The 24610-nt window shown below is 40.9% G+C and overlaps 1 protein-coding gene across 2 annotated transcripts in view; it reads right to left on the reverse strand.

The window, feature by feature from the left end:
* Window positions 1-24610, reverse strand: part of POU6F2 (POU class 6 homeobox 2) — a 540820-nt gene that overhangs the window by 34537 nt on the left and 481673 nt on the right. For both annotated transcript variants that reach the window (XM_044295292.1, XM_044295291.1), the window contains exon 6: window positions 3331-3537. In XM_044295292.1, coding sequence (XP_044151227.1) covers window positions 3331-3537 — 207 coding nt within the window. The remainder of the gene's footprint in view (window positions 1-3330; window positions 3538-24610) is intronic.

The raw sequence follows: 24610 nt of genomic DNA on the forward strand, positions 1-24610 counted from the left end.
GTAGAAGCTGATATATGGCAGGCCTCAATCAGTTGTTAGTTGAAACTGGCATATCACCCATAAGTAGTAATTTTGTGGACGCAGGTATATGTTAGATGTTAGAAAGTATATTATATTTATATCACACCCCTCTGTGTATCACACCTATCGATAGCACAACGTTACCAGTCCTTAAAAGGACTTTTGTGGCCCTATTAGCTAGCGTTTAGTGTCCCTAAGTTCCTAAAAGTCTGTCCCTGCTCCAAAATGCAACCTCTCCCTACACTGGCAAAACACATAATGTAAAATGGCTGCCAGATCGGGTTCTGTTATAGGGTTGGGTGTGTGTCCATGTGCTTAAACGTCTCAATTGGTTGTCCTGTCCCACCTGATGGATGTGTCAAGTTTGATGCAATGCAAAAGAATATGGTGCGCATGGACATCGCCATATGTTCGCATGTTCGGCGGATCGCAAAGTTTGCCGCGAGCCGACCGCCGGGCAAACAGCAAGGCCGTCACTAGTATCCACTACTGTGATAGTGGTGGAAAAAGAATGTAACTACTGAATATATAGCTGAATATAGCTTTTCATCCATGACATCTAGCACTTTAATTGAGGTGAAAAAATTGTATGTGTATGATTTAAAAAAAAGTCTGTAAGCAGTTTTGACCATGTTAAACTGCTGACAGCACAAGTAAGGGCAGGGGAGAGCAGGACAACCATATGTTTGTGGAGCTTTTATTTTCGGGGGTAGTGTGAATATGAACTTTTATTCTGTCAGTTTCTTCTTCTGCAAGTACAATGGAGGTAATGTAGAGCTTCACAATGAAGTTCTGCTTTACAGCCAATCCTCTTTGCTCTGAGTGACAGCTTCAGTAGATGCAGAGAGCATGCCTCCAATGCACTTGCAGGAGCAGAACCTGTCAGAAAAGTTTATATTTACAGTACTTTTGATAGTAAAAGCTCAAAGGGTATATTTGTACTGCTCTCAATAGGCCCTACCTAGTGTTGTCAATAATTTAGCATTGTCAAAACAGCTGAAAACTGACACAGCCAAATAGTTTTTTTGTTATTTTACTCCCAGCCTTCAATGAACCATAACTTTTTTATTTAAGGCTACTTTCACACTCGCGTTTGGTGCGGATCTGCACCGATAATACAACCGCATGCATCTGTTCAGAACGGATCCGTTTGTATTATCTTTCACATAGCCAAAACGGATCCTTCTTGAACACCATTGAAAGTCAATGGGGGGCGGATCCGTTTTCTATTGTGCCATATTGTGTCAGTGAAAACTGATCCATCCCTATTGACTTACATTGTGTGTCAGGGTGGATTTTGGTTTCACAAACGGAAACCAAAATGCCAGTCTGAAAGTAGCTTAAAGGGAACCTGTCACCAGGACAGGACTCATCTCAGATTAATTTGCATATAAATCATTTTTTTACACAATAAAAGCACACAGAGCTATGGGGACTGGGTATTGCGGATGTGCTAGCGGCCATCTAGCAACCCATGTCCTCAGCTCTATATCCAAAATCCCATTGACAGGTTCCCTTTAAATGAACTGTGTCTATATAAATATAAGGACACAATTAAACATTAACAATTCACAAAGTAAAAAAAAAAAACATCAATTCTTCCTTAATCACCTATTCTTCTTTGATCCTATCCTGTGTCATCTTGCAGATAAAACATAGAAATATACAAATAGTTATTCTATATGTGTTCAAAAAGATCAACCATTCATGACCTTTTCTTCCCCAAATCTTACATTAAATATGCCATAGTCTCGTGAGAAAGAGCCTCTCTAATTTTATCTACAACATCTAATGATGAACCAAATGCATTTTCCCACAAATGATGTCCAGGGCATAAGACAACCTTCTAACTGTGGTGGTCCGACAGCTGGGTTCACGTTAATAGATTGAACAAAGGTGGCTGCTAAAAAGTAAACAGCAATGGCCACTTGACTGTGCACTATGTATATACTTCAGTCCCTTGTTCTGTGGACTGGTAGGGACTTGACCTTTTAACATCATGCTATGACCTACTCTCATGTAAATACATCTTAAATGTTACTAATCTAAGGGCTATATGGGATGCTGGAGATAGCTGAGCCTTTGTGCTTGGCTATCTCTGACAGCCTCATGGAGTTGAATAGAGTGTTGGACAAGTATGTGTGCCTGACGCTCCAGTTAAATAGGGGAAATGGGCCCCCCTTGTTCATGACTGGCAGGGGTCCCTGATGTGAGACCCCCACAGATCAGATGTTTATTCACTATCCTATGGATAGGAGATACGTTCTTACTGGGACAACTCCTTTAACAGAAAATTATATGTACTTGTAAAATTTGAAAAATATGAATACCCACGTATAACAATAAGCTAATAAACAGACACTACAGTAGCTATTGCTGTAGATCAGAGGCAACTATGGAAGAAATGTATGCATCATTAGACTGGTAACATTCTCATCCATGTTTAAAAGGCTAGAATTCTAGTATTAGGTAAGGCTAATTTTATTGAAGAGAGTTGCAAAGCCATACAGTGTGACTTCGTTTGGACTTTGATGTATGAGGTCCCTGGTATTTTTAGCAGTACTCAGCATGAACAAAATTAATTTCTTTTATTATAAAATGCCAAGCCAATAATCTGTAAACGGCTATCTCCATGACTGCCTAAGGGCTAATACATTTTCACATATGAACTCACTAGATACAATTGCCTGATACTACAATAGATGTCCCACATATCACCACCAACTTAATGAGGCTTGGAGATTTATTTTTTTCCCAAGTGGGAAACCATATACGATGATTACAAGGTACACTTATAACATGAGATATTTGTATAAATATCCCATTCTGATGTGAGAACCCTACTAAATGAAATGAAAAATAAATGAATGGTTCCATTTATTTATTTCTGCCAAATCTTTCACAGATCACTTTAGCAAGAGGTTCCTTCTACAATGTCAGCTATGGAGAGTGACATTTTGTGCTGCTGCCTCTCGTTTTAAAATGGAAGTTCTTTAGGAGATTCAGAATACTGTATAGTATAAAGTACTATTGGAAACATTTATCAGCCCCACTATGCCAGAAAATTGATGTCAAAAGTCCGGCACACATCCCAGAAGTGGACATGAACTTCTCTCTTACTATTCAAAAAGAATACTGTAGCAACAGAGGCATGTATTATAAAAAAAAAAAAAAAAAAATGTGCCACTGATATAAATCATGATTAGAAGTTGAAAGCTAGAGTACTGTGATCTTTTTTTAAATGATAACAAGGTAATTCATAACAACAATAATAAAAAATAAATCCAATATACAGAAAATACATATTACCTGTTGTCCAGGTTTGAGTGGAGAGAGCGTAATACCCTGGGTATTGATCACTGGTAAAATTTGGTTCCCTATTACAGTGGCAATGATCTGTCCCTGGGCATTTGTCAGCAGCTGTGGTGTAATGGGTTGCACTTGAAGTCCCTGAGCTCCACCTCCCGCTTGATTTGATGACACTGGGCTTGGCATGAGTGGAATTGTTCCAATAATCTGTAAAAAGTAATAGAGGTTTATTTATTATTAACATTTAGTGATGAAACCTTCTCCCTAGTAAAATAATATGGACCATGGCTGTCTGCGTTGAATTCCGTTATACAATATTAGCCAAGCACTGGCAAGAAATTCTAAATGATGAAGAAAAGTTTCTCAAAAACCTTAAGGTTAGAGAACTGTCTATGTGTTATTTTGCTGTTCTTCATTATTCTAATCATGAGTACAATAGCAAAATCAGTTTCAGTAGAGCTAAGATGCAGATGATGATTTTCATTTAGCTGAATGTGATTTTGTAAAAATTTCTATGTATTTACTTTATTAGTATAAGGGGTTGTGCCAAGATTTAAACTCATCCTCTAGCCACAGTCAACCATTTGCTTTGTTCACCTTAGGACACAGGACACCAGTTCTCATTATTGTGGGGGTTCTAATAATTAAACACTTATCCCCTATCCTGTGGATACAGTCATTTTAAAATTTGGCACAGCCCCTTTAAAGATGGTGCCCTAAGAAAATGGCATCAGTGGGAATGGTCCCCCAAACTGTACCTAATGAACATTTCATGTATATTCATCTAGCCTCTTGATCATGACCACATTGACACATACACAGCACTCTACTTAGTAAGTTGACATCGATGAATCCATGTAGCCTCACTCCATAAAATTGAGAGGGAAACTAAATTATCATATACTGTAGACACAGGAGTTTTGTAGCCACTTAACGGCCATGCTGGAATGGAGGGTGATCAGATCAGTGCCTTATATGTTTACTATAAATTTATTATTCTAACAGTGTCCTGATTTTTTTTTTTTAATGCACTTGGACAACTCTCTTTAAGGAAACATTGTGGGGCTAGGGAACTTGCAGATTTCCCTATAAGAGCATACGTCAAGTAGAAGGAAAACTTGGTTAAGAGCAACTAAGAATAAGTAAATTTGAAAAGGAGGTTTAAAGCCTATGTACACTTTCGGAGGCAATTATTGATTATTTTACCCCATTTTGGCTAAAAATCATATTTTCAATTGGCTTTTATAAAAAATATTGAGCCATTCTATCACAAAATGTTAACTGTTTTTCTAGCTGTCTGACTTTTACTTTTACTTTCACTTTCACTTTGTGCTGGTTATCTAATAACCCTTACCCCTAAACTACTAAGAGGCCATAAACACTTATTTAAGCCACATTCTTATAAGTAAGATAAGACCTGAGCTATGATGAGTGTTTATAAGGTCAGAGAGCAGAGATAAAAAGATAATAAAAAATGCCCCCAAAGGTGTATATAGCCTTTAAGATAGAAAGGATGTAAGGGAAGTACATGATATAACAGTGTTGCTATACTATAAAGGATGGGTCAGGTACAAAAACTTGTAAATACACATAAAAGCCATATATGAAAGCATTGGTAAGTTTGACACACAAATAAAATTATACACCATATTTTGACTGAATTGTATAATGATATATTAGAATTGAAACAAGATTTAATATAACGAAGGAAGGAAATGCAAAACGGGTATTCGGGGGCTTGCTTATGACTGTTTCCGTTTTGATTACTGCAAACTGTAGATCTGCAAAACATGGACACCGGCTATGTGAGTTCTGTACTTTACCCTTCTGCAGGTCCCACACTACAAATGCCTATTCTTGTCTGCACATCTATTGACATGTTCTATTTATTTATTTTGTGGGGCCACGGAACAGGCATATGGATGCGGACTGCACACTGTGTGCTGTCCACATCTTTTGCAGTCCAATTAAAATGAATAGGTCCACATCCGATCCGAAAAAATGTGAATCAGATGAGGAACAAAAATGGGGTCGTATGGTCGTATGAGAGTTGTAAAGTACATCAATTAAAGTGTTTGTCCAAATTATATAAATTTTTGGCCCATGCCAGTACATTGTATAAAAAAAAATGCAAATATTCTATTCTTACTAAGCTGCAGTATTCTCGATGTTGCACCTCATGTTTTTTTTTTGCATATAAGCAGTCAAGTACAGAATACCTTGAGAGTCTGGTATACAAATAGGGGGGAGAAGGATGGGAGGTGCGATACGGAGAACCGGACAGGAGACATAGGTGAGTATAGAATTATCTTTTATTTTATACCATGTACTAGCATTGGACAAAGCTTAATTAAACTCTGACAACTCATCAATATTGTGTTTATTAGACATTTCAGAAATGTATCCAAGGTGACCATATATCGATAAACAGTTCTCTCCAATCTACTATTTTTTACATACTATAAATAAGATTGACCTCTGAATCCACTGGTATCCACAGTATTTTGGAATCATAGGATAGAATCCACAGTATTTTGAAATAATTCTCGCAGATACTAAAAATTCTTAATCAGGAATATTTCAGGCTTTGGAATCTTTAGTGAAGAATAAAAAACGAGTGTCCTCTGTAGCTAATTCCATTTAATAGCTAATTAAATACATGATAACAAATAGAAAGCGTTTGAAACTACTTAGGCTACTTTCACACTCATGTTCTCTCCTCCTCTCACTGCTCCCTGGTTTTCTCTGGGCCTGTGCTTCATTGTGACCTTACTGTGTACAGTCGTGGCTGGCCAAAAGTTTTGAGAATGACACAAATATTAGTTTTCGCAAAGTTTGCTGCTAAACTGCTTTTAGATCTTTGTTTCAGTTGTTTCTGTGATGTAGTGAAATATATTTACACGCACTTCATACGTTTCAAAGGCTTTTATCGACAATTAAATGACATTTATGCAAAGAGTCAGTATTTGCAGTGTTGGCCCTTCTTTTTCAGGACCTCTGCAATTCGACTGGGCATGCTCTCAATCAACTTCTGGGCCAATTCCTGACTGATAGCAACCCTTTCTTTCATAATCACTTCTTCGAGTTTGTCAGAATTAGGGGGTTTTTGTTTGTCCACCCGCTTCTTGAGGATTGACCACAATTTCTCAATGGGATTAAGATCTGGGGAGTTTCCAGGCCATGGACCCAAAATGTCAATGCTTTGCTCCACGAGCCACTTAGTTATCACTTTTGCCTTATGGCACGGTTCTCCATCGTGCTGGAAAATGCATTGTTCTTCACCAAACTGTTGTTGGATTGTTGGAAGAAGTTGCTGTTGGAGGGTGTTTTGGTACCATTCTTTATTCATGGCTGTGTTTTTGGGCCAAATTGTGAGTGAGCCCACTCCCTTGGATGAGAAGCAACCCCACACATGAATGGTCTCAGGATGCTTTACTGTTGGCATGACACAGGACTGATGGTAGCGCTCACCTTTTCTTCTCCGGACAAGCCTTTTTTCTGATGCCCCAAACAATCGGAAAAAAGGCTTCATCGGAGAATATGACTTTGCCCCAGTCCTCAGCAGCCCATTCACCATATTTTCTGCAGAAGATCAATCTGCCCCTGATGCTTCTTTGCTGCCCTTCTTGACACCAGGCCATCTTCCAAATGTCTTCGCCTCACTGTGCGTGCAGATGCGCTCACACCTGCCTGCTGCCATTCCTGAGCAAGCTCTGCACTGGTGGCACTCCGATCCCACAGCTGAATCCTCTTTAGGAGACGATCCTGGCGCTTGCTGAACTTTCTTGGATGCCCTGAAGCCTTCTTAACTAGAATTGAACCTCTTTCCTTGAAGTTCTTGATGATCCTATAAATTGTTGATTGAGGTGAAATCTTAGTAGCCACAAAATCCTTGCCTGTGAAGCCATTTTTATGCAACGCAATGATGTCTGCACGCGTTTCTTTGCAGGTCACCATGGTTAACAATGGAAGAACAATGATTTCAAGCTTCACCCTCCTTTTAACAGGTCAAGTCTGCCATTTTAACCCAATCAGCCTGACAAAATGATCTCCAGCCTTGTGCTCATCAACATTCTCACCTGAGTTAACAAGACGATTACTGAAATGATCTCAGCGGGTCCTTTAATGACAGCAATGAAATGCAGTGGAAAGGTTTTTTTGGGATTAAGTTAATTTTCATGGCAAAGAAGGACTATGCAATTCATCTGATCACTCTTCATAGCATTCTGGAGTATATGCAAATTGCTATTATAAAAACTTAAGCAGCAACTTTTCCAATTTACAATATTTATGTAATTCTCAAAACTTTTGGCCACGACTGTAGTATACCTAGAAGTATTGACGCTGTTCTAAAGGCAAAGGGTGGTAACACCAAATATTGATCTTATTTAGATTTCTCCTTTGTTCAATCACTTTGCATGAAGTTAATTGATTAAAATAAACTAGTAACACATATATTTAAAGCAGTTTACTTTGCAGCATTTTTTCAACACCTGCCATGGTGTGGAGCTGCCAGTTTGCATACTAAAGACAAAAAGTAAATATATTTTATTTTTTCTAATCTAAAACAAAAAATTAAGTAGTATTACAACAAATATCCTTCTGTTTTGTGTCTAAAGCTCAGATGCCAAACTATGTTTATAAATAAATTGGACAACCATAATGAATGCTAAAGATAATAAGCAATACACGCCTATAGGTCAATATTCTTATATGCACTCATGTTTGAACTGAACTGTTTGATTCTACTATATTGATGACATATTCCCAGGATAGGTCATTAACATCAGATCGGCGGGGGTCTGATAGACTCTAGACACAGCAAAAATATGTAAAGTTGTTTAGGTTTTTGTTTTAAATTTTTTATACATTGGTCCAAAACAAATGGTTGCAACGGGTGGACATAGCCTTTATAGTTCTTCCTCTTTATGATTTAGGGATTTCTTTTCCATGTATAATTACAGCATATTCATTTTTAAAGATAAATTGTTTTCTTGTAAATATTTATTGTCATCCCTCAGTGGAAGTATAGCAAAATATACAGTGATATATTTATTCATTTATAGCATATATATCATAAGGCAGTTTTAAAAAACTGAACTTTGCAAATGCTTCATTTTTTTTAAACCATTTCATAATTTAAGCCCAGTTCGCCAAAGGCATATAAAGTACACAATTTATAAATTGCTTTATGTCTCCAATGTGATTTATAAGCAAACTTCTTATGAGAGAATTTAGATGTATCCATGCATGGCTGTGTGACATTTTTCTATTTGTTTCATCAGAAAATAGTTATCATTCCCTGGAATACAGATACTATTTTCAATTTCCTGTTTTCAGTCTTAAAATGTTCTATCAGTCTAAGATCTGTCATCACATTCCTAAACACAAGAATTATGCTGATTGAGCCTTCTCCAGTAGAGTATTGACTTTAGAGTAGGAAAGCATGGCTTTCTTAATTGTATAATGTTTGACAGGATATCCGTATATACAAGACATCTAAATCAGATTATAAAGATTCATTGCTTGTTGACAGATTGCTGTCTGGCTATTTTAATTTACAAATCTCTAATGAGGGAATTAGAATAATGCATTTGTCATCTGCTGTGACAATCAATTTGACACATGCGTTTTTCTAAGCTTTTTTTTTACCCATTTCTAACTGTAAAATGTTATAATGGCATTTTCTCAGGAGTTTTTAACTTCTATAGTCTTCTATAATCACTAATAACATTTCCCCCATGTACAAGTATCAGTGACTGACAACTATCCCTGTATACACACTTACACAAAGAATATGTAAAGGGTGATGGTGGGGCAGGGAGAACCCGGCCACACGCGCCTCTTCGGTTTGGCCGGAGTTCTCCATTCCCTAGGCAATGAGCAGCAGGGGAGCTGAGCGTAGATAGGAATGAATCGGCGCTCAGCTGCATTGAGGTGCATGATGTGAGTCATGTGACGCTGGCCATGTCACGTGACTTATCTGTTGGGGCTATTTAACAGGCAGCCTGCTGACCACAGGTTGCCTGTGATTGGTCTTTCAACCTCACTAGTGTTTGCCTGCATGTGTCACTTGTGAACTCGACCTCGGCTTGAATTTGACTCTTGATCCTATGTTACCCATTTGTACTGTGTGCCCTCCTGACTCCTGACATCAGCTTGTATTTTGATTTTGGTGTTTCCCCTGGTACTGACTTGATCTCCTGGTTATGACCTCGGCGAGTATTGACCTTGATATTGTGTTCTGCCTAAGTGTCCACTTCTGTTTTTTCTGTCCTAGCTTTGTTGTTTTCTCCACTGCTGTTCCTCTCTGTAAGCCCCCGCACGTATATATAAGCTAGGGACCGCTGCCCAGTTGTACACCGTCAGTAAAGATGGACTGTGCAAGTAGGTAGGGATAGTGGAGAGGGTAGAGCTTTGGGCTGCACTTTTCCCTACCATTTGTGATAGAATACTATGAATCACTAATAACACATCCCCCATGTACAGCTATCAGTGACTGACAGCTATCTCTGTATACACACTTACACAGAGAATGCTATCAATCACTGATAACACATACCCCATGTACAGATATCAGTGACTGACAGCTATCTCTGTATACACGCTTACACAGAGAATGCTATTAATCACAGATAACACCTCCCCTGTGTGCAACTATCAATGACTGACAGTTATCTATGTATACACACTTACTCCCCCATGTAAAGCTATCAGTGACTGACAGCTATCTCTGTATACACACTTACACAGAGAATGCTATCAATCACTGATAACACATACCCCATGTACAGATATCAGTGACTGACAGCTATCTCTGTATACACGCTTACACAGAGAATGCTATTAATCACAGATAACACCTCCCCTGTGTGCAACTATCAATGACTGACAGTTATCTATGTATACACACTTACTCCCCCATGTAAAGCTATCAGTGACTGACAGCTATCTCTGTATACACACTTACACAGAGAATACTATAAATCACTGATGACACCTCCCCGTGTACAACTATCAGTGACTGACAGCTATCTCTGTATTCACACCTACACAGAGAATGCTATCAATCACTGATAACACCTCCCCCGTGTACAATTATCAGTGACTGACAGTTATCTATGTATACACACTTACACTTACTCCCCCATGTATAGCTATCAGTGACTGTCAGCAATCTCTGTATACACACTTACACAGAGAATGTTATCTGTCACTGATAACATCCTCTCGTGTGCAACTATCGGTGACCGTCAGCTATGTATATACACACACACACACACACAATGCTATAATTCACTGATAAGACATCCCCTGTATACAACTGACTACAGAGCAGAATTTTTAATGTATATATGCAAATGTACACTACTGCATATGCTCTGTGCACACGACCCCATCATGTGCATGATTCCTCTAATCACTTTGATCTCACAAAGAATTAGGTTAATAATGGTGGTTGCAGATGGCAAACACGTGCCAAGTCCTTTTGTCAGACGGGTTTATATTTCCTGTAGTTTTTATGTAATTTATTTTTAGACTGTATATACAAATAGATGAATGTATGTGTATTTTCTGGTACATAATGAATGTCAACAAGCTTCATGTTTGAAGCTATATAATAATAAATAGTGCTGACATGAATGTACTGTAGTGTAATACAATAGTTCCGCATATCCCATTTAACCAGAGACTAGGCATTAGAATAACATCTTGAATTTGCTCAGTGGATATAAACATTAATCTCTTATAATAGCTTTTAATGTCCATATATATATATATATATATATATATATATATATATATAGTCCTTTGTTGACCACATTAAGTCTAATTGTAACTCTCCAATGATTCTGAATGGGCTGCTTTATGCTCTTTGCTAATTAAAGCTCCATTGAAAAGCAAACTTTATGTTTCATTAACCCATGTGTATCGTAGTAGATGTTTCGGAAATCTGTACAAACAGCCCATAGCGATTTTTTAGGGTCTTACAAATAAATAATGTAAGTTAGTAATGAGGAAGGGAAGATATATCTTTCTTTGATAGCTCTGACCGTCTTTGTGACCTGATTATGTCACAGAGTGTCAGCACCAGAGACTCTACAAAGGACATAGCATCCCGTCAAATCTATTTCCACTGCAGTCGCTCTATACTGTGAGCCTTGTAAGAAGCACAAAATCTATCAGGCCTCATTAGCACCATTTACCATCAAGGAGCACAGATAGTCCCTTCATCACAATAATGAGAACAACTCCACTCATTCTTTCATCTAATTGGATCAGCTCGCACCTTCCTTCTACTTATCTATTAGCAGCTAATTGTGTATTAAAATACTCTGAAGGTTGCTTAACGGTCTAATTTCCTGAGGCCAAAATATGTGGATTTTTTAAAGCTACTCTACAGTACCGTATGTCACCCTGAGAGGTAAATTCATAGTGTTGCTGACTTAATTTATAAACCTATTACATTATACATAGAGAACACACCACGGAGCTTAAGGTATATTCAATATTTTTGTTTGGATGTATTGACACGCATTGATTAAAGAGGTTGTCTGACAAATTTCATGTTTCATGTCTGACTACTATAACCCCTTTCTGACATGGCGATTTTCAGTTTTTCACTTCCTGTGTTCCTAGAGCCATAACTTTTTTATTTTTCCATTTATATAGCCATATGAGGGCTTATTTTTGCAGGACAAGCTATAATTTCCAATCGCACCATTATATATATATGTATATATATATATATATATATATATATATACACACACATATATATACATATATATATATATATATATATATGTATATTGTGAGGGGTAGCTTTCTTTTAGGGGATCATTCACACTGATACGGCTTCAGGACACCAGGTTTCAGGTCCAAACAGTGCATTTATTGTGATACACCAGCACAAGCAAGATGACAAAAATAATAAACACTCTCCCGTCCAGGCTCTAACTAAACATAATATTCCTGACTCATCTAAGTCGCTGTTCACATCCTGTGAACACATGCGGCTTTCTCAGCCAATGTCCCATAGCCTCCTGGCTGTGCAGAGCACAGTACGCCCACTGTTTTCAGTCCCGTGTCTCTTTAGGGAATAGTGCTCTCTCAGCCCTCCTGGCTTGGACCACACAGAGCCTCCAGGCCTCTGTCCACAGGCAACACACTCCCCCAAAGTTCAGGCTAGCGCCTAGCCTCATGGCCCCTCAGCCCACACCGCTGAGACCACTCACACAGAGTCTCACCAGGACTCTGCTTCACCAAACACTCCAGAGTGAGCCACACCCAAAATCCAGTAGCAGGATTAAATAGGATCCCTGGACATGAGCATTCCCCAAGTCCCGGACTGGAGCATGGGAAACCGGCACCCACCCAACACATTGCCTGTTCCCAGTAAAAGCCCTGCCCTGAAATAGATGAACCAGCTACACTATCTATATGGTGTCCCCCAACTACTTTAGTAGACACCTGAACTAGAGGTTTTACTCCACCAAGGCCGGGCCCCTTGGTGACACGCTCCCGGTGCACACAACACCCCTTTTATCCTGCTTCCCTGTGACTTTACTGCACACCTCAATGTTCACATTTGCCACAATATATAATGCAGTGGATAAAAATGAGATAGAAAAATGAATCAAGCCAGCAATGGAAGCAGTATGGACAATCAAAATACGTTAGTAAGTGGCTTGTATTAACTTTATCTACACGATAAATGCCATTTGATGAAGTCAGCTCAGGTGTTTGTAGCATTTCTTAGCATTTTCTGTAAATACTAGATGTTTGATGGATATAACATTCTCAATAATGAAAGAAAAAAAGCATAAATGTACCTGTATAACTTTATTTCAATCGATATTCCATATAAATGCAAACAGTCAAAAAATCTTGAGAATATAGTTACAAAAAGTAAATGCAGATGTTAAAGATCTAACCATGAGTGTGATTTCACATCACAGCAAAGTCAATTACAAGTTTCTTGCCATTGTTTACTTAAAGGGTTTGTCTCATCTGACAAGATGAGTCTAAGTCCCGAAAAAGTTGAGTGGCCAGGTGCTTGATGTTTCAATAGTTCTTGTTGCAGTGCATAGGAGCTAGGGAAACAGCATAGCACAACAAGCTCCACTGTTTCCTGGCCGTCTGGTGATCAGGCATTAGTACCAGATGAAACAACTAGGGTTGAGCGAACCCGAACTTTAAGATTTTTTTGACCCCGGACCCTAACCCGAACATTTCAGAAGTTTGGGTTCGAGTTCAGTGTTCGGCGATTTAATGGCGCCTGTTGAAAGTGGGCAACATATACCCATTTTTTAAGTGCACCTGCACTGCATATGTGCCAGGGGAAGTGAAAATAATATAATTAATCCATCTGTGAGTTCAGGAACCCAGGGGGTGACATATTCAATTTTTTTTTTTGTAAAGTACCCTTGTGCTGCATATGTGAGTGTAATCAATTCAGTAAATCCATCTGTTAGATTCTGGGGGGACAAATGTGCCAGCAATGCCACCATCTTGGTCACCAAGCATCTTCACAATGTCCCATGGAAGCGTTCAGCTGTCTATCTCCCAAACACTGGAGCGAAAGAGGAGGTACCCCCCTACTCAACCCCGATCCCTGGCCCTGAATGCCAGCATTTCCAAATTCCTGCCCTTTGAAATGTTGTCATTCCGTCTGGTGGACACGGGCAGTTTTAAGAATTTGATGGCTGTGGCTGTCCCACACTACGTTGTGCCCAGCCGCCACTACTTTTCCAGGCAAGCCATCCCTTTCCTGCACAACCAAGTGGGGGACAAAATCAGGTGTGCACTGCGCAATGCCATCTGTTGCAAGGTCCACCTAACTACGGATACGTGGACCAGTAGGCACGGTCAGGGACGTTGTATCTCCCTAACCGCACACTGGGTAAATGCAGTGGCAGCTGGACCTGGGGCGGATAGTAGTTTGGCGCATGTCCTTCCACCACCAAGGATTGCAGGGTGTTTCTCTTCGCCTCCTGTTGCTTCCTCCTCCTACTCTGCTTCCGCCTCCTCATCCGGTCAGCGTAACACCTTCACCACCAACTTCAGCACAGCCAGGGTTAAACAACAGCAGCAGGCAGTTTTGAAACGTATCTGTTTGGAGGACAAACCCCACACCGCGCAGGAGCTGTGGACAGGCAAGGAACAACAGACAGATGAGTTGTTGGTGCCAGCGAGCCTGAAGCCCGGCCTGGTGGTGTGCGTTATCGGGCGAAATCTCGTAGCCGCTCTGGGCCTAGCCGATTTGACACACATACCTTGCATGGCGCATGTGCTGAATTAAATTTAATAACTTGTCCCACATTTCCACCCGATCATATTTCAGCCATTGAACTCCCTTGGATGTGGTATCCCTTTCTCAGACTCCCTCTCCGGCATGGATTCCTGATTCCCCATTTCCCATGATCACCATGGTAGGCGCATAAAAGAACATTGAAAGTTGATAGGGAAGATATCCAATTGGATTGTGGACATTACGGGGACATGCGATCAGGCAGAAGTTATCTAGAGTCAACAAAGCGGCAGCAGGGCCTCTCCTGTAAAATGTTTCCTCATTCAAAACACCGCAGTCAACAAAGCGGCAGCAGGGCCTCTCCTGTATAACGTTTCCTCATCCAAAATGCCGCAATGACATTCCCTGTAATTTTTGTATTACTTATTCCAATAACACGGCATCTTAAGAGTCCTGTGTTGTTATTTATCGTCACTACCTCCTTGAGTCGGGAGTGGGTAATTGCCGCGCTCCCCCTTCTTTGCTTCGATTCTTCCGCTTTACTAACTTGTCCCACATTTCCACCCGATCAGATTTCAGCCATTGACCTCCCTTGGATGTGGTATCCCTTTCTCAGGCTCCCTCTCCGGCATGGAAACCTGATTCTGTGTTACCCGTGATCACCATGGTAGATGCATAAAAGAACATCGAAAGTTGATAGAGAAAATATGCAATTGGATCGTGGACATCACGGGGACGTGCGACATGTTGAAGCAGTATGTGTGCACACGCCTACACGTACTGACTAATGGGTCTGCCCCATTCAACTTCTGGGTCTCCAAATTGGGCACATGGCCAGAGCTTGCCCTTTACACCTTGGAGGTGCTGGCCTTCCCTGCAGCCAGTGTATTATCTGAAAGTTTGTTTAGCATGGCAAGAGGGGGTTATCACAGACAAGCGCAGCCGCCTGTCCACAGCCAATGTGGACAAGCTCACTTTCATTAAAATGAACCAGACAGGGATCCCACAGGACTTATCCATACCTTGTGCAGAATAGACATGTATACCGGCCTCACCCAGCCATTGTTGTACTCCAGCGCACTTTCTGTTTGTTTAATGTTTTTTATATTTCCCTATGTTTTGGGGTCTACCCAAATTTGAACAAAAAAAGAAAAAACAAAAAAAAACAAAACAGTGTTGGCTATCTCCTCCACCGCCGCTTCCACCTACACTGCCACATCCACCGCCTCCTCAACCTCCTACTCCATATGGACCTCTTCCTCCTAGATCAAGATGATTTATTTTTTATTTTTACGTATTTTATGTTATTTTAAGTAATTTCCCTATTCACATTTGTTTGCAGACCACTTGCCATGCTCCCTTTTATCAGCCCTCTAAACTTTTTAGAGCCATTTTAGTGCTCCAAAGTTCGGGTCCCTATTGAATTCAGTGGAGTTTGGGTTCGGGGTCAAGTTCGGGTCCCGAACTCGAACTTTTTTTTGAAGTTCGGCCGAACCGTCATACCCGAACTTCCAGGTGTCTGCTCAACTCTAGAGACAACCCCTTTAACGCGTTAAGAATCAAAATAAAGATTGCTACTTCTGCTACACATAGAGCCAATACTGAGGCGTGCTCCACTGCCCTTCGGCCAAGGCACACCACAACGTTTTAAGTGTCCTCCCTGTTCCTCAAATAAGTCTCTCCCCTTCATGTCACCAGAAAGCTGATATAAAATGTAAACCTTACAACAAATGTAAAATGTAAGCCAGCAAGATAAAATGCAACAAATGCTAAGCATTTTTTATAGCAAAGTAAACAAAAAAAAGCTGCATCAAAAGCTGCAGATTAGAATATCTGGGGCACAGACTGCCTGAAGGAGTCCTATATTTATAAAGAAGCCTGTAACTCTCAATAAGTTTTGAGTATCCTATGCTGACAGGATTTATATTAAAATTGGCATTTGTACTGCCAATTCTATTATATCTGCCCTTGTGTTTGTAGACTTTTCTGCATTGTGCTAAAAGTAACGTCTCTTAAGGTGGTCACCAGTGACCTTCCTTTCCAACTATTTGCATAGACAGATATCTGTAGTTTGCCTAAAGAGCTGTTTTTATTTTGTTGATCCGAGGCTATGTTCCGGAGTTATGATATATTTTATACAAATGAGGTGTTTGGTGCAACAAGGGCATTATTGTTGTCTTTGTTGCACCCAAGCTCTGCTTCTTTCTGTGGCCAGACCCTTTCTTGCTGCTGTGATTGACAGGGCCAGGCAGTAGCAAAGCAGTGAAGGGAGTGTCTAACCACAGAAAGGAGCAGAGTTTGGGTGTAATAACAGCAACAGTGACAGCCTCATGGCACCAAACCCCTAATTTGCATATTCGAAAAAAGTATCTCCCGGTACTCGGGAATAGAACTTTGGATCAAAAACAAACAAAAAAACCTGTGTTTTAATTAGGTGAACTACGGTTATGTTTCTATGCAAGTAGTTTATTAGGGAGGGAAATCACTGGTGACAGACTGCCTTTAAAGTATCATCTGGCCTAAGTCGTGAAGAACTTCACTGCAGCATGTTAAAAATACATGCAGCTAAACTGTAGCAAGGCCTTAGAGGTTATATATAAAGACATTCAACTGTCAAAAGAAAGAATTGCTTCTTCTGCACAAGCCTCCAAAAATTATGCATTAACATCGGCAGAATGATTATCCGTATTTATACACGCACAAGTTTTTATTGTCAGAAGAAAGAGATGCTTGTTCTGAACAATCCTGGAAAAATTCTCCAGTTTAATTTGGAGCAGCGGCAGTATTGTGTGGATGTGGAAAGGGTAGGGTAATAGTGCCATGTGGCTGGAATAGAAATGGCAGCAGTAGTAGCTGTCAGCATAGTAGGCAGGACAGTAAGCCCTGACTGGAACCCAGCCCACTATCCCTGCATACTTACAGTGCAAGCCCTAAGCAGCAAGTACACAACTGGTCGACATTCCCTGTACTGCTAAGTGCAAGACAAGCACACACGCAGATGAGAAAACACAAAAACCTGGTTGTAATGGATCTCCTTGCACCCTGACCAGGTACCTCCGTCGAATGGCTGCTCCTAATGCTTACGGAGGACTCCAAGCACTCCACTTGACACCGTAAGCGCTGCAGACCCCACGAACCGCCAAAGCTTGGTTGAGGTCTCACCGTCTCCTACCCACCCTGTACCTACGATAAGGCTCCAGGCTCCAGTGGGGGAAGCTCTCCTAAATCCAGAGAGCAGGAACAGCTCTTACAAGAGCTAGTAGTTATGACAGGGGAGTATAGCAAATCTTCAGCGTATAGCAATCCCCTAGTGTCGATCAGTTACCCAAACACCAGCCTCAACATGGTAAAGGGTAAAAACAGGAACTCTTTATTTGGACACACAAGCATTGATTTATACACATTTTCCAACAAGGTTACCACCCACAGGGTTTTGTAAAAACAGCCAATAACCACGTACAATACACTCAGACACTCCCACACAAAATCCTCCCCTCTGCCTGTGATACAATTACCTCACACTGGGTTGATACACAATGTCTTCTGTCCTGGAGACAACCGAGAAGTAATTCAATTATCTCTCAGGTCAAAGGAAATCGCCAATGCACACAGAGAGACAATGGAACAGACCTCACTACTCAACGTATACAATGTCCCGCCCTTTACAATACAGATAGACGTTTAACATCCCAAAATGGCACGAATTAAAACCAGGGGTTCAAGTTAGTACAAGTCTTTTGTGAACAAAGGAAGCCTGGCTGATGAGAGGGCCCATAATCCTGGGGCAAGAGGCTGGTAGCCAGGTCCCTCCAAAACCCAGTGGCGAGGTTGGGTTTGCCACACTGGTCATACGGGAGTGGGTCGGAAACCAAGTGGATAATCAGAAGACAATGAGTAGTCAGAATATCAAAGCCGAAGTCAAAACCATATGGGAGTTACAGTATCAAATCAAGAGGCAGTGAGTGGTCAAAGGCAAGCTGAAGTAAAAAACAAATAGCTATCCAATATGCACAGAATAAAACTGGGAGCACAGCAAGGGAGTAAAATCTATAACTGGCAAAGATGTTTTGTCAACAGGGGATTTAAATAGGGCGCTGTGTCCCTGGATCAGAACTGACAGGTCCAGGGAGTAAGTGCCCCATTAGACCAGAACACTGATTGCCTTTATGATAGGTAGGCTGAGCAGTCACTCAGCCTGCAAGAATCAAATGCATCTGAACCATCAATCTCAATTTTCCCCAGCGTGCATGCGCTGTGGGGGGAAACAGAGCAGCTTCTCCATAATTATGGACATGCTTGCGTTACCAGGGAGCAGGGTTTAGACAGCGCATCACAAGGGGCGCGGCCCGGCAAGTTGGTGACAACAGCACAGCATGGAACAAACAAGGCAGTAGATGTTTGTGCAGCAATTTAGGGGTGGTAGTAGTAGTAGCAACTGTGTAGCGGTAGTGGCAGTAGAGGTAATTGATGTGGCAGTAAGGGATTAACAGCATGGAACAACAGCTGTGGTGTGGTGGCAGCAGCAGTCATACATTATGAATCATGAAGGTAGGCAGGCAGACAGCAGAATGATAAGGACATTATTAAGAAGGCCAGATATATTCAGTGTGAAAATCTTCACAGTACACAGGTGGAGGACAACTTGATCCATTTGGATGACACAATGCCCGATGCCATGCTGGAAATCTTCTGAGATGATACTGGAGGCTAGGCACACAATCATCTCCCTAAAGGTCGTAAAATACAGTGAGTGGTAAGGCAGATATAGCACTGCCAGCAACTTGGCCAGGTGGCAGTTAAGCTTGCGCACCAGCAGATTACTGAGTGTGTAGAGTTGTTTCTTGGCCACATATTTTGTATCAATGGGTGATGACAGAGTGGAGGAGGAGGAGAAGTGGTCAACGACAACGACATTGTACTGCATGTGGATATGCTAGCTAGCAGCCACTTCTAGTTTACCACTGGATATGGTGATGCCGTTTTATGTGTTGCAATAGAGCTCTAGTACCTACATCTGTGTTTGAATGCCCATGGCTTATTTTAATCATGCAGATTTTGAATATGGCAATGCTTTTGTCTTCCAGCACTGTGGAGAAAAACTGTCACAGGAGACTAGCAGCAGCAATTTTGTGAAATTCAAAATAAATCTGATTAATTTTGAAATTGATTTGCTCATTCTTAAAGGGAACCTGTCATCAACTTTATGCTGACCTCACTGAGGGCAGCATAAAATAGTGACAGAAATGCTTATTTCAGCGGTGTGTCACTCATGAGCTAAAAGTAAGTTGTTGCTGAGAACCAGCATCATAATCATTGCAGCCCAGGTGTCGAAAATAGTCAAATGTACTTGAGAAGGCCCAGCTGCAAAATCTGTGGGCAAATGTGCAGCAAGATACCATACAGAACCTGTATGTCTCCATGTCCAATTGTATCTCATCTTGTATCTAGACTATAGGAGCAGAACAGGGTTCTAGAGCCTCCTTTTAATTGTACAGTTTTCCCCGATATTCTTTTGCTCTTAATTAACATTAACTTACATAAATCTTCATTACATTCACATGTGTAAAGATTCCAACAACTCCTTCTTGAGTGTAGCAACTATTTCAGCAAACAATATAAAAACATTAAATATAATTGATGAATAATATAATCTATGCACCATGGTTTACATTCCTGCTTAGTTGTATATAATGTATGCAGGTAGTGGCAAAATATAACCCTAAATTGTCCTCTTTCCACTGTTCATTGTAACTTTTCAAGATGCCTTAACAGTAGGTGTTCTCTTTAATAGTAACCCATCCAAGACATGAAACATGGACTTTGGGAAAAGCTGACAAAGGTTGGAAACTGAACCTCAAGTTTAACATTGCTGATTTAGAATGTTGTCAACTCTGGACTTTATACCATATCATTGATCTTAACTTCACACTTCCAACTTTAACAGAATGCTCAGCATGAGGCAGAAGTACAGTCACTCTAGTCAAAGGACCTTTCAAGTACTGCAAACCAAAAACTCTTAATACCCTAAATATCACAGCTCAACTTGTCAAGGACAGTGTCAGGGACAATACCTACTATTTATTAAAATATAAAGAGAAATGTTTGACTGGGAATATAACAGAAACATGCAGTAACTGACAGCAATGGCAGCAAAGACAGTAAAATATATATATATATATATATATATATATATATATATGAAGTTCAACAGGGCAGCACTGCATACAAAATACGAAAAATGGAGTGCCAGCGGCGGTCCACCACCCAAACAGTAAAAAAAAATTAAAATTCCAGGGCACTTCCAAACAAATGTTGTGTATTTATTCACCAGACGCTACGTTTCGGTCCTCTATATGGAACCATTTTGTAAGCACCAATACACCAATGTTATTGTGAATGCAATAATAGCAATAGAAGATAATGTCAGAGTGACACTGACTGTAGCTATGGGTAAATGCATGGTTGAAAGTGTTACTAATACATCGCAGTCTATGATGCTGCAGCATCGCAGACTGCAATGTATTAGTGAGGAGGGGAGAGTGGCGGGCAGTGCAGGCACTGTACTCTGTCCCGCCGCTCAGTATGTACTGTATTATATGTAGTTTTAATCATAATATCTAAACTGTGCTCCCCCTGCTCCCCATCTGTACCGTACTTACCGGTACATGTCACACTCTGTCTCTTGTAGTAAGCGCTAGCTGCAGGCGGCTGTAACTCACGGAGGTCACGTGCCTGCTCCGCCTAATTTATGAATGAAGCAGGCGGAGCAGGCACGTGACCTCATTGAGTTACGGCCGCCTGCAGCCCGGCCTGCCTGCTAGCGCTTACTACAGGAGACGGAGTGTGACATGTACCGGTAAGTACGGTACAGATGGGGAGCAGGGGGAGCACAGTTTAGATATTATGATTAACACTAGGTATAAAACTGTCCATACTGAGCGGTGGGGCCAGAGTACAGTGCCTGCACTGCCCGTCGCTCTCCCCGCCTACTACAGCCCCTCCTTAGGGGTCTGTGGATGGCATTATGATGGGGGGATCTGTGGATGGCATTATGATGGTGGGGGGATCTGTGGATAGCATTATGATGGTGGGGGAGATCTGTGGATGGCATTATGATGGGGGATGTGTGGATGGCATTATGATGGGCAGGGTCTGTGGATGGCATTATGATGGGGGTTATCTGTAGATGGGACTGTTATGGGGGGATCTGTGGATGACACATATAGCAGTGTCATCCACAGATCCACTACCCCATAACAGTGCCATCCACAGATTCCCCCCACCATCATAATGCCATCCACAGAGCCCCCCACCATCATAATGCCATCCACAGATCCCCCCCCCACCATCATAATGCCATCCACAGATCCCCCACACCATCATAATGTCATCCACAGATTCCCCCCCCATCATAATGCCATTCAAAGATCCCTCCCACCATCATTATGCCATCCACAGAACCCCCCATCATAATTCCATCCACAGCTCCCCCCATAACAGTGCTATCTACAGATCCCCCACATAACAGTGCCATCCACAGATCCCCCACATAACAGTGCCATCCACAGATCCCCCACATAACAGTGCCATCCACAAATCCCCCACCCCATAACAGTGCCATCCACAAATCCCCCACCCCATAACAGTGCATCATCCACAGATCCCCCATAATAATGTCATGCACAGACCGCCATTAGTTCAAACCTACCAAAAGCACACCTTTTGGTTAAAAATATTTTTTTTCTTATTTTCCTCCTCAAAAACCTAGGGGCGTCTTATGGTCCGGTGCGTCTTATAGGGTGAAAAATACGGTATCTAGGCCATTCAGAGATTGTTTTTTCGACACCTATTGTACTTCATGACAGTGGTAAAATTGAGTCAAAAAATGTCATTTTTATTTATAAAAAAAATACCAAATTAGCAAATTTCCATTTCTATAATTTTATAATAAATAGTAATAACTCCAAAAATAGTTATTACTTTATGTTCCCCATATGTCTACTTCATGTTTGGATCATTTTGTGAATGCCATTTTATTTTTGAGGAAGTTAGAAGGCTTAGAAATGTAGAAGCAAATCTTTCCAAAACCCACTTTTTAAGGACCAGCTTAGGTCTAAAGTCACTTTGTGAGGCTTACAATAGAAACCACCAAAAATGACCCCATTTGAGAAACTACACCCCTAAAGGTATTCAAAACTGATTTTACAAACTATGTTAACCCTTTAGGTGTTCAACAAGAATTAATAGAAAATGGAGATGAAATTTCAGAATTTTACTTTTTGGCAGATTTTCCATTTTAATCCATTTTTTCCCGCTAACAAAGCAAGGGTTAACAGCCAAACAAAACTCATATTAATTGCCCTGATTGTGCAATTTACAGAAATACCCTATATGTGGTCATAAACTGCTGTACGGGCACACGGCAGGAAGCAGGAGGAAAGGGACGCCATATGGTTTTTGGAAGGCTTTTCACTGGGATAATTGTAAGCTGCCATGTCACATTTAAAGACCCCCTGATGCACCCCTAGAGTAGAAACTCCCAAAAAATTACCACATTTTGAAAACTACGGGATGAGGTGGCAGTTTTATTGGTACTATTTTAGGGTACATATGATTTTTGTATTATTATTTGCTCTATATTACACTTTATGTGATGCAAGGTAACAATAAATAGCTGTTTTGGCACCGTTTTAATTTTTAGTTATTTACAGTGTTCATCTGACAGGTCAGATCATGTGGTATTTTTATAGAGCAGGTTGTTACGGATGCAACAATACCAAATGTGACAACTTTTTTTGGTTGTTTGATTTGCATAACATTGCTTATGTACACATCCCCTTTGAAATGAATGGTTCAGGATTCAGTGCGGATGCAATGTGTGAACGTCACGCACTGCACCCACGTGGAAAACTCGCCCCTGTGCGGCAGCCAAGGTTGGCCTAGGTCTGGCATGTTTTGAACTTGTAGCGTGATGCTACAGTTCCAGCACGGACCATAATTTAAAGAAATCTGGCACTGGCAGTTTTTTGGAGGTTCTGGCTGTAGAGGTTGCCTCTGCACTTTATTGCCCCCTCGGCCACCACCATCTTCCACTGATGTTACTTCCTCCTCAGTACTCCGATCTGGCTACTATGTCCTATCCAGCTCACAGTAATTTTTATCCTCAGTCTCCACAACACTTTTATGAGAGTGAGATATGTCATCTTGGGCTTCTTGACACCCCTCCCGATTCCCTGCTTTGTTTTTGCCCCAAATGCCACTGTCGCATTCAATGCCCCTACTGCCACCACTAGAGATGATCGAATCGAAGCTGCCGAAGTGGAATTCGATCAAAATGTCAGGAAAAATGTTATTCACACCGAAGCCGAATTTCCTCGCGATTCGTGGTAGTGAATTGTATTTTTTCCTAAAATGGCTTCTGCACATGTGAGGACATGAAGCAAGGAACTCTATGAAGGCGAGATCACCCATAATGCCATGCATGCAGCCAATCAGCAGCCAGCCAGCCCTGTGATGTCACAGACCTATAAATAGCCTCAGCCTTCTTGGATTTTGCCATTTTCCAGAGTACTTATTGCGGGGAGAGATGTCAGCAGGTGCTACGGACAGTGCTAGAAAAAACTTCATTGTGCCACTATACAGCTCTGTAATTCCAGCAAACCGTTCTTATTAGGGTACAAGTCATGTCTGATACAGGCATTAACAGGGTGGTTTATTACAAGGAAATAGTTCTACATCTTATTTGCCCTTGTGCGGTGCAGTTATATGTTCTAAAGCAGTTTTTTGGCTTGTATTAGAGGGAAAAAAGGGCTTATTAGCCATTGTGTAATGAAGTGCTAAAATTACAGCCCTTTCTGTCATGTTTTAGTGGCAAAAGTAAAATATACTTGCTGTTCAATGGTGCAGTTATATGTTCCAAAGCCTTTTGTGGCGTGTATTAGTGGAAAAAGATAAAATATATTTGCCATTCAGCGGTGCAGTTACATGTTCTAGATAGTGATGAGCGGCAGGGGCAATATTCGAATT

Source organism: Bufo gargarizans, chromosome 5 (genome assembly GCF_014858855.1).
Source record: "Bufo gargarizans isolate SCDJY-AF-19 chromosome 5, ASM1485885v1, whole genome shotgun sequence".
NCBI lineage: Eukaryota > Metazoa > Chordata > Amphibia > Anura > Bufonidae > Bufo > Bufo gargarizans.